Source organism: Malus sylvestris, chromosome 11 (genome assembly GCF_916048215.2).
Source record: "Malus sylvestris chromosome 11, drMalSylv7.2, whole genome shotgun sequence".
Taxonomy (NCBI): domain Eukaryota; kingdom Viridiplantae; phylum Streptophyta; class Magnoliopsida; order Rosales; family Rosaceae; genus Malus; species Malus sylvestris.
Window position 1 is genome coordinate 31,965,924 of NC_062270.1, and position 10,719 is coordinate 31,976,642.

At 37.8% G+C, this 10,719-nt stretch overlaps 1 protein-coding gene across 1 annotated transcript; it reads left to right on the top strand.

Moving 5' to 3' along the window:
• The first annotated feature begins 8,107 nt into the window (after positions 1-8,107).
• Positions 8,108-10,709, top strand: LOC126589804 (uncharacterized). Its single transcript, XM_050255220.1, has one exon. The coding sequence runs from the start codon at positions 8,145-8,147 to the stop codon at positions 10,572-10,574; it is 2,430 nt and encodes an 809-aa protein (XP_050111177.1). The 5' UTR covers positions 8,108-8,144; the 3' UTR covers positions 10,575-10,709.
• The last annotated feature ends 10 nt before the right edge of the window (positions 10,710-10,719 follow it).

Genomic DNA, 10,719 nt, shown 5'->3' on the forward strand with positions numbered 1-10,719 from the left:
CAAAGAAAGCATGCCAGATCCATGTGTCATATGAGACAACTGCCTCTAACACAACAGTTGGCTTTCTCGACCTTCCGCTAAAGCCTCCTTGCCATCCAGTGGGACAGTTCTTCCAATCCCAATGCATGCAGTCTAATGACCCTATCATGCCCGGAAACCCACGGTCTTCAGCTTTGTGAAGGAGCCGATTCAAATCTTCTTGATTTGGCTCTCGGAGGTACTCGTCTTTGTAAACCTGAACAATTGTGTTACAAAATTCTTCAAAAGTATTAAGGCATGTAGACTCAGACATACCATGGGTTTCATCAATCGAATCAGCTGAAGAGCCATATGCCATCATTCGGAGTGCAACAGTAACCTTCTGATGAGGTGAGAAACCAGGGCGGCCTGCTCTGTCCCGCTTCTGTCGAAAGTATGGATTGACCTGCTGGACATCACGAAGTAAACGCTCGAAGATATGACGCCTCATCCGGAAGCAACGTCTGAAATCCTCTTCTGTGTACACCGAGTTGGGGTTGAAGTAGTTGTTCATCAGATTGGCATGCGCCATCGTTCTGTTTCGTGGTTTGTAAGAGCGACCAGCAACAGAGCCACCCCATTGAGGTTGTTCCTCAGTTGGCTGATACACCATGGCCGCAGCCATGGCTGCTGCCATGTTTTGTTTGTTGCGCCTTACTTGAACTTCTTCATCAAACTCCTCATCTTCTCGTCTCATTTGCGCCCATTTTGCTTCCAATTTGGAATTGGATGAGGACCCCCAATTGGAATTGGATGAAGATCCAAAGTTGGAATTCATTGCAAACTTGAATTGCAAGAGATTGAATTGAAATAGATTGAATTTAAAGTTGTGTGAATTATAGCCCAATATCCACCCTATTTATAGCAAAAAAAAATTCAAATCCAACGGCTAGCTGACATCATGTTGACGTCACTTAGCCGTTAGATTTGAATTTAAATTGTAGTTTTTAAATAATAAATTATGTTTGGCCCTATGGCCCTTTGGCCCTCGGTTGGAGATGGAGGTCAATATGGCCCTGTACTGTTCATTAAAATATTAATATCTTGGGGAATCTTGGAGGGCCAGAGGGCTAAAACGAGCCCTCTGGCCAGCCCTCGGTTAGAGATGGCCTAACAAGAGGGATCCCCATTTTTTTAATCTCAATCACACAATTTCATCAAAGTCAATCCAACGGTTAAGAGGGTGTCCCCATTTAAAAAAAAAAAAAAGAATCCCTCTTGTTAAAGGACCTATATATATATATATATATATATATATATATATATATATATATGAAGGCTCACTAGGGTCAGATGTACTCATTCAAGTAACTAATTGTTAAGTTGTATACTGTAATTATATACATACGTTTATATATTTGATGAAAATGTATTTAATATCAAGCATATATTCCCATATCAAATTGAATAAAAGTGTTCTTGTTCCATGTTCAAACTAACCGTCACTCGTGTATTAATCTTCTTTTTCACTTTGCCACTCTTTATTACTGCACTAATTTTTTTATAATATTAAAAATGTGATATATCATCATTTTCTTTGTCAAACCATGAAATTGTTAGATTATATATTAAATTAAGAAGCTGACGGAGTTCGAATCCACGTTATAATGCAAATGCAATATTTCTCACTATCATTGTGATAGATGGTTACTTGTTTATTTACTATCTTTTGAAATCATCTCATTATCATATTCATAATAAGGGTTGTTAGCTGTTTTTCGATTGTCCCATCATAAGAAATTTATAGTTCTGTCCTTGTTGGAGATGGAAGTCATTTCTTGGGTGAGTTTAGCATTAGAGGGTTGATGTCAATAATGCAAGAGAAACTAGACCCAACAAAAGATAATTCTAATTTTAATTAAGAAATAAATAAATGAGGATGAGGTTTAGAGTAGATTTTGTTTTTTTTTTTTTATAAATAAAACATTATTACATCAATGGAGCTTCAAAATTGTACTAGTTTAATGATGATTAATTTAAATACATGTAAGTATTATAACTAATGATTACATTTTAATCTTTATTTAGAATAGATGGTACTATTCATACACATCTTTTTATCTTCCACATAATCTTCTTACTTTTTTACTTTCAAATCAAGTAGATTGAATTAAATCAAAGGGTAAATTACATAGTAACCCCTCAGGTTTGAAGTCTATTGCAATCTTATACAACATCTTTAAAACATTTCACTTTCATACCTCAAGTACTATTTTATTTCAATTTCATACAATCGTTACATTTTCCATCTAGGAATCTGTTAAATGCTGACGTGGCTACCACATATATGCCACGTGGCTACCAAATGTCTGCCACATGACAAATAAAGTAATTTTTTAATTTTTAAAAAAAAACCTGCTTGCCACTTTTTTTTTTCTCCTTCTTCTTCTTCTTCTTCTTCTTCTTCTTCTTCTTCTTCTTCTTCTTCTTCTTCTTCTTCTTCTGGGTTGCAGGGGGTTCGATCAATTTTTTTTTTTCTTCTTCTTCCTCCTCCTCCTCCTCTTTCTTCTTCTCTTCCTCCTCTTTTTTCTTCTCTTCTGGGTTCGGTCCCTTTCTTCTTCTTTTTTTTCTTCTTCTTCTTCTTCTTCTTCCTCCTCCTCCTCTTTCTTCTTCTCTTTCTCCTCTTTCTTCTTCTCTTCTGGGTTCGGTCCCTTTCTTCTTTTTTTTTTCTTTTTTTTTTCTTCTTCTTCCTCTTCCTCCTCTTTCTTCTTCTCTTCCTCCTCTTTCTTCTTCTCTTATGGGTTCGGTCCCTTTCTTTTTTTCTTTTTCTTTTTTTTGTCTTCTTCTTCTTCTATTCCTCCTCTTTCTTCTTCTCTTCTGGGTTCGGTCCCTTTTTTTTTTTTTCTTCTTCTTCTTCTTCTTCTTCCTCCTCCTCCTCTTTATTCTTCTCTTCTTCTTCTTCCTCCTTCTTCTTCTGGGTTGCAGGGGTTCGGTCCCTTTTTTTTTTCTCCCAATTTCAGGTTTTTAAAAAAAAAAAAAATTATTTTATTTGCCACGTGGCAGACATTTGGCAGCCACATGACATATATGTGGCAGCCACGTCAGCATTTAACAGATCCATGGATGGAAAATGTAACAGTTGTATGAAATTGAAATAAAATAGTACTTGAGGTATGAAAGTGAAATGTTTTAAAGATGTTGTATAAGATTGCAAATAGACCTCAAACCTGAGGAGCTACTATGTAATTTACCCTAAATCAAAAGATAAAAACTAAAAAGAGATGTGGAAAAGGGAGGCAGATTGTCTGCCCTCCTAATTGCGGTGCCCTTCCATGCTCTTCTATTTTGTGCGGTCACGGTTAAGTCACGTTAATATTTTATATTTTTATTGTTTTTTATCTTATTATCTCTATTAAAAAATTAATATAAAATATTAACGTGGCTTAACTGTGACCACACAAAATAGAAGGGTATGAAAGGGCACCACAACTAGGAGGGCAGACAATTTGCCTCAGTGGAAAAGGTAAAGAATGCAAATGGCAAAGGAAGTTAGTGCAAAAAATATACAGAAGAAGTTGATGGCATTTGACTCTTAGCAAAAATTAATGGGGACAAACTAGAAAATCAACGAAACTTACAGAAGTAACCTAACCTACCTAGCTACCAACTCCTACATGGTCTTATCTTAGAATTGAACTTGGCTACTGAAAAATAAGCAGCAACTCTTACTGTTGGCTACTTACAAATTGACACATGTCTAAGTAATTGATTTTTTAATTATAAATTGAACACATGTTCATCTGTGATTGACTAGCAGCAGAAACTGGTGCTAATTTTTTCAGCAGCCAAGTTCTGTCCCTTATCTTATCTGTTAATTAACAGTAATTAATTAAGTTTATTACTTAAGTCTGTAAAGTGTTACAACTATTGACATGTTTGTTGAGAACTTGAGCTAAGTATCTAATGATGTTTAATGTACTTATTAAGTCCTCCACTTAATACCTTAAGTGATGACCACTTGACGACTCACTTAGTGTTTCCAGTTTGCATCATCATGAGTGTAAGCAAGCAATATGCAACGGTGGATACATGCTAGTTTTTTCTTCCTGTTTAAGCCTAAAGATCACCTTGCCAGAAGAACAAATATACATTCAAAGATTGCGTTATGCTAAACGCTTACATAACCTCATGATATTCACAATAAACTCGCATTTACTTACGTACCACTGCCTAAAAATTGTTTGAAAATTTTGGGTAAAGAAAATCCAACTCCCAGCCGTTGTTTCTAACTTTTTGTATCCTCAATCCAAATCAAGATTAAAGCAAGCTTGACGTGATGTTTTAGTACCTAATGCTCACACTGAACAACAGATATGACGATGTGTGGCTAGCTACTCTTTGGAGTGAAATTCAATTACTAACAATTCACAACTTCTTTTGCTTTTGTGCCAACTTCTTTTTTCCTTCAATTAATGGAGGAAAAAAAAAAAAAAAACATGTTGCTGACCTAGGTGTGACTACATTGGCTAGAGCATACGTACTCAATACTCCCCTTACGCATTTGGATTCAAAATTTCTTCCTCAACTTAAGATTAAAGTAGTATGTCCACCTTTAAAAAATAATATTAATCTTTTATGAAATGTTTTTTTTTTATTTTAGATTATTAGATATATCTCAAACTTTGACGGGCTTCTCTTGGCCAACAAACAAAACTAACTTTTCATACTGTGATGAGAAAAGGGATGGGTTTCCCTTGGTCTATCAGAAACTTGCCATGCCTGTCTGTATTTTTCTTCATAATTCCTTGAATAGGTCCACCAGAAATAAAAACTAAAAAAAATGGAAATTGGCTTTTGCTTCAAGAATTATATACCTTTTCATGCCCATAATGTTGAATCTCAACTTCCTTGTCCCGAAAGTTACACATTTTTACTCTTGATATTAATCATTTGGGTTCACCTAATCACCCATAACAAGTGGCTTAACACATGTATGACATGTGTGACGTTGTGGTCTAAACAAATTTAATAATCACTCACTGTTGGATCTGATCTAATGGTGGATGCTAACACTGCACCAATAACCATTTTTGTTTGATTTTATTGAAAGTAATTCCTTAGATTACATCCAAATGTAAGTGAACAAGAAACTTCTTGGTCACGACATCCAAATGAACGTGACTGATGATGATGTGTGGTACACTTAAGTAGGAGAGGTCACAAGTTGTTCGTCCATATCTATGCTATCTTACATTGACGTAACAAAAGCTTTTTTTTGGAACAAAGACGTCTGATATGTATGAAAAGCTTTTGTCCACCACAATCATATCGCTTACATACACAGCCAAGTATTGGATAAGCTGCTCTCTGAACTTTTTCAAGTGAGCATACTTTCTCTAAGTAACCTCATGATATTGCATCCATCACCGTTACCAAAGTTATTTTTAAGGAGATTAATTAGTATTTTAAATGATTAATCATATGGAGTTACAATGCACTAACCAAGAAGCATTACGAGATTTCTGTGCTAAAGTTCGGGAATCAGAAGAAGTTCATACTTGAGCTCATTCAACCCTTGTCCAAAACATGTTGAAAGCTCCTTCACAGCGATTTCCTCTCCATCCGTGGCACTATCATAGCTAGCCTGAAGAATGCCAAGTGGCTTTCAGTTCGGGCCTCATTGCTTTGATTTTTTTAGAGATTGGATCTATGATTTGAATTCGAAGTACAAACTTTATAATAGGAACAAGGTGGCAGAGGCTTTTTAAACTTGTTTTTTATTGAGAAGGCAAACATTAAAAGTGTGACCGAGGGTTTGAGGGTGAGTATCACTACTAATACTTGGACTTCGATCCGAAATACAAATTACATGGTTGTCACTAGCTATTTTTTGGACAATAATTGGACATTGCATAAGAGGATCCTAAACTTTGTCCAAATTACGTTTCACAAGGATGATGGCATTGGGAGGTGTCTAGAGGTATGCTTGAAGGATTGGGGCATAGATAAAGTATTTAGCATTACCATTGACAATGCTAGTGCAAATGACACTGTTATTGCATACATAAAGAGAAGGTTAAAGTCAAATGGTACCGTTTTACTTGACGGGGCTCACTTGCACATGAGGTGTGCTTGTCACGTCCTCAATTTGAACTTTCAAGTTTGAACAAACAATTTTAAATTCATTTGAAAGTTTGGTTTGTAACTTAATTTTTTAACTTTGGGTTTGCAACTTAATTAATTATTTTTTTTTAATTAAGTAGTTGGCTAGTATAGTCTATAGAGATAGTAATTGCTAATGATACATTGATACTAATGATGACCATGATTTGGTAGGAGTTTGTTAGTAAAAAATTATAAGTTATGTAAAGAATTGTGGTGATAAAATAAAATTGGTACGAATTGCGCTAACCAAACTGGTATGAATTGGGCTTGAATTAGTTACACTTCCAGAAGCAGAAAAAATTAGACTGACCAAATTTCAACCCAAAATCTAGATCAAATAAAAAAGCCCAACAAATTGGGCTTGAAGGCGCAATCCCGATCCAAATAAAAAAAAACTCGGAAATTTTTTGGTATTTTACCGAATTTCAGAAAAACCGAAATTTTCGTTTGGTTTTCAAAATCCCGTACCAAAACTTTTTAGTTTGGTTTTTGGTTCAGTATTCTAAAACGAACCAGCCCTAGCTCTACTCATGGAATGAGGCAACTCGAACTCGGATGTCTTTGCTTGGGTGTAAAGAGACTTGTGTGACAATTATGGCCTTTGCCTAATGAAATTTGCATCATTGGGGAGTAGGCTGTTTGCCAATGTTCAATGGGCTTCTAGCTTTAAAACCCCACAATTCGTTTTGTTTTCGGCTTTTGGCTTTTGAGAATGCTTGCATGTCATGGATTGGTTATTGATTTGTTCTCACTTCTCATGACGATTCCAATGTTTCATTACATAGAGCTCATGATTGCATATCATGGGTTCCCAATCATAAAAGCTTAACACATACGATAAGATTGCTCCCACTTTGTCAAGGTGTTTTCTTTTTTCAATAGCAATCAACCTTCATTTATTTATTTGAGAAAATCTTTGAATTAGTCTTTGAATTTTTTTACACTAGTTCATAATTGATCATTGAACTAAAAATTTGTTAAACAAGCTTGCTGAACTTAACAAAATATGCGCTATTCGGTGGCAAAGTCTAATTCCAATACACATTCTGTTTGGAAGTGCTTTTAAAATAACTAAAAGTATTTTTAACTCAAAAGTTAGAAGTGTTTATGAGTTCAAAAAAGCACCTGAAATACCTTATGGAAGAAGCACTTGTTGTGTTTTTTTTTTTTTTTTTTAAGAAGCACTTCCAAGTGTTCTTTCTTGAAAACACTTGCATTTCAATATGCTTCTGGTATAAACGTTTTTACTGAAAGTGATTTCAAAGGAGCAATCTAAACGAGCTCAAAGACCTCAATTAATAAACCTTTTGTTTAAGAATCAAATCTAAACTAGAGTGAAAGTTCAAGAATCAATTTTAAATTTTATTTTAAATTTTATCATATTGACGAAAGAGAAAATGAACACAAATCATTGAGAACAAGAGCAAATGTTACTAATTATTTGAGTTACAAGGTCATTGCAAACAACGACAAGTTCATTTGTAATTTGAATATAACACAGGCAAAAGAAAAACTAAACACCAAACCACAATACAAGAATAAATGCTCTTAACAAAGAAAAATGATTAGTGAGCAAACTAACCATCAATAAAACTTGAAAATATCATCCTCGACTTTCAAAAAAAGAGATTGAAATTAAAAAAATGACTAGAGTGGGTCAAATAAGCAAAGGAGAATCTCCAAAAGGAGAAATTTTTAGGAGAAATTTTTAGTTGTGATAGGAACACGGATGATACATCACGTGTTTCTATGTAAGTGATTGAAAATTTTAATTTTTAAGTTATTAACCTTATAACACATATATTACATAATTTATATAGATATACGTAATGTATCACTTCGTGTGACGATCACACTGAAAAATCTATCCCCCAAAAGAAGCCCCATAAATTATTCAAGATCATCAAATGGGCTCAATACACAAGCCCTGGTTAAATATAAATAAACACAATGACCTTCAAATCAAATAAAAAACTCACCAAAAAAATTCACAAACACTTCCAAACACACAAAAACAAATAATGAAGAGAGACAGACAGACCAGAAAAACCCCAAACCACCACCACCAAGACCAGAAAATCAACACAATGGAGAACGGTCACGATTGGAAAATCGTGGAGAAATTCTCAGGGTTGACGGTTTCCACCGCCGACCCAATTGCTTCTTCTACCCCCACCACCGCCACCACCACCGCAGACAATCAAGACAGCAGTTTGCTTCAAGTTATGTACGCCATGGAAGCTGCGGAGGCCACAATCAAGCAGCAGGTGGAAGACAACATTCGGTTGCGGGCTCAGCTCGAACACAAGATTCTCGAGCTGCACAGGTACAAGCTCCACGAATCCATGGCCGCCCAGTTGCCGCCTTCCGCCCGCGAATCTCTGGACCAAGCTCATCAGGTAGCTGCCCCCGGCGTCGACAATCGAATCGAGAGGATTGCGAATCACGGTTCGTCACAGCAGAGTCGTGGGGAATCGGAAACAAGGGAGACCCAGTTGAGCGGCAGCGAAATCAATGAAGGAATGAAGGTGGTTCGGGTTTCGGGTACTCCGACGGCGGCTGATAACGCAAGCAACGTGATATCGAGATTGTCATCGCCGTCTACGATGACGTCTCTTTCACCAGGCAGGTCGAGCACGGGGGGTGATTACGGAAATGGGTTGATGCCATTGACCGAGTCGAATAACCCTAATAGCAGCATGTTGAAGAAGGATCTGGTTGTTAGGATTCATGAGCACGATCAGGAAATTATGCAATTGCGGAAGCATTTGGCGGATTATTCGATCAAAGAGGCGCAAATTCGGAACGAAAAGTATGTGCTGGAGAAGCGCATTGCTTACATGCGTTTGGCATTTGATCAGCAGCAGCAGGACCTTGTGGATGCTGCATCAAAGTCTCTGTCCTACAGGCAAGACATAATTGAGGAGAACATTCGGCTCGCTTACGCCGTGCAGGATGCGCAGCAGGAGAGATCGACTTTTGTTTCGTCTTTGCTGCCGATTCTGGCTGAGTACTCGTTGCAGCCACCTGTCCCCGATGCACAATCGATTGTTGAGAGTGTGAAGGTTTTGTTTAGGTATATGAAGGAGAAGTTGCTTCTTACTGAGTCCAAATTGAAAGAGTTGCAGTATCAGTTAACGCCTTGGCGATCAGATACAAATCAGCAGCCGAGTAAAGTTAATGTTTCTGCGCCGCAGTTATCACCACCGCCGCCACCACCACCACAGTCCGTTGCTGGAGCAGCATTGCTGAATGTAAGCAGAAATGGGCTTGAAATAGTTGCTCAGAATCAGCAAGCATATTCTTACATTGGTGGAAGCAAGGCGCTTGCTACCTCCGATGCGCAGACAACTGCGGAATGGAATCCTCATCAGCAGAGTGGTTTTGGTGGCGGTGTCGCCAACAATGTGGAACACAATGACCTGGTCATGGGGAATGCATATCACCCTGTTCCAAACCGGACTTTTGTAGCCCAATATGTGCCTCCAACTCATGCTGTTACTCAAGTAAATCGGTTTAATGAAGTAACGAGTAATAGACAGGTGACATTTCGTGATCCTGTCAGGAACACACAGAGAGAGATGGATGATCAAGATGCAGAGGGAAACCACAATGAGAGAGACTCGTCCAATTGGAGTGCAGGAACGTCTCCTTACGCATCACCGCTCAATGAATCCAGCTCCCCATATCCCCGTTACTTAACGCCAGTTATTGAAGAGGGCTCTTCTTCATACTCAGAAGCTGCAGATGATGATCCATTACCAGCTATCGAGGGCCTCCAAATCTCGGGTGAAGCTTTTCCAGGACACAAGCTTCAAGCATCTGGATACTCCACCAACGGAACAACCAGTTGCAACTTTGAGTGGGTAAGACATCTCCAAGACGGATCAGTTAACTACATTGACGGAGCAAAGGAACCGAACTACCTTGTAACTGCTGATGATGTCGATGCATACCTTGCGATTGAAGTCCAGCCTCTGGACAACAGGAAGCGAAAGGGGGCGCCCGTAAAGGTGTTTGCCAACGAGAACAAGAAGATCACTTGCGACCCCGAAATGCAATCACAGATAGAGAAGATTCTTCACAAGGGCCAAGCCTCGTTCAAAATACTTCAGTTCACCGAATACCACGACGTATGGGAACCTGCAACACTGGCCATAAAGCGGGGAGCTTACAGCATAAAGTGTAGTGGAGGGCCGAGTGGAAGCGGAGCTGTAGTTGCAGAGAAGTTTTCTTCAAACACAATTGTCAGAATCCCATATGGAAGTCCAACAGAATTCATAATACTCAGCAGCTCCGAAAACGGAGGTGAGTATATGTTGAAAACGGACAGTGAGAGCTGTTCTAGAGATACAGCAGTGCTCACATTGAGATTGTTTGTTCATAGGGCAGATAAGAGGACTAGAAAGAAAGGGAAAATAGGGACTTACTTTTTCAACAAGTATTTGTAGTAGGTGTTCCTTTAGGCTCAGAATTCAGCAGGGGTGTCTCTTGTTATTTGCTTTTAGGGTAGTTTGGGTGTCCTTTACATAATTTTTGGGGTGTGCAGTTGAAATTTTAATTTTTCTCACTACCTTTTTGAGCAACTTTTTTGTG

What these genes read in the sequence shown, in the direction of transcription:
- LOC126589804 (XM_050255220.1), top strand. Translation starts at nt 8,145, where the DNA reads ATGAAGAGAGACAGACAGACCAGAAAAACCCCAAACCACCACCACCAA.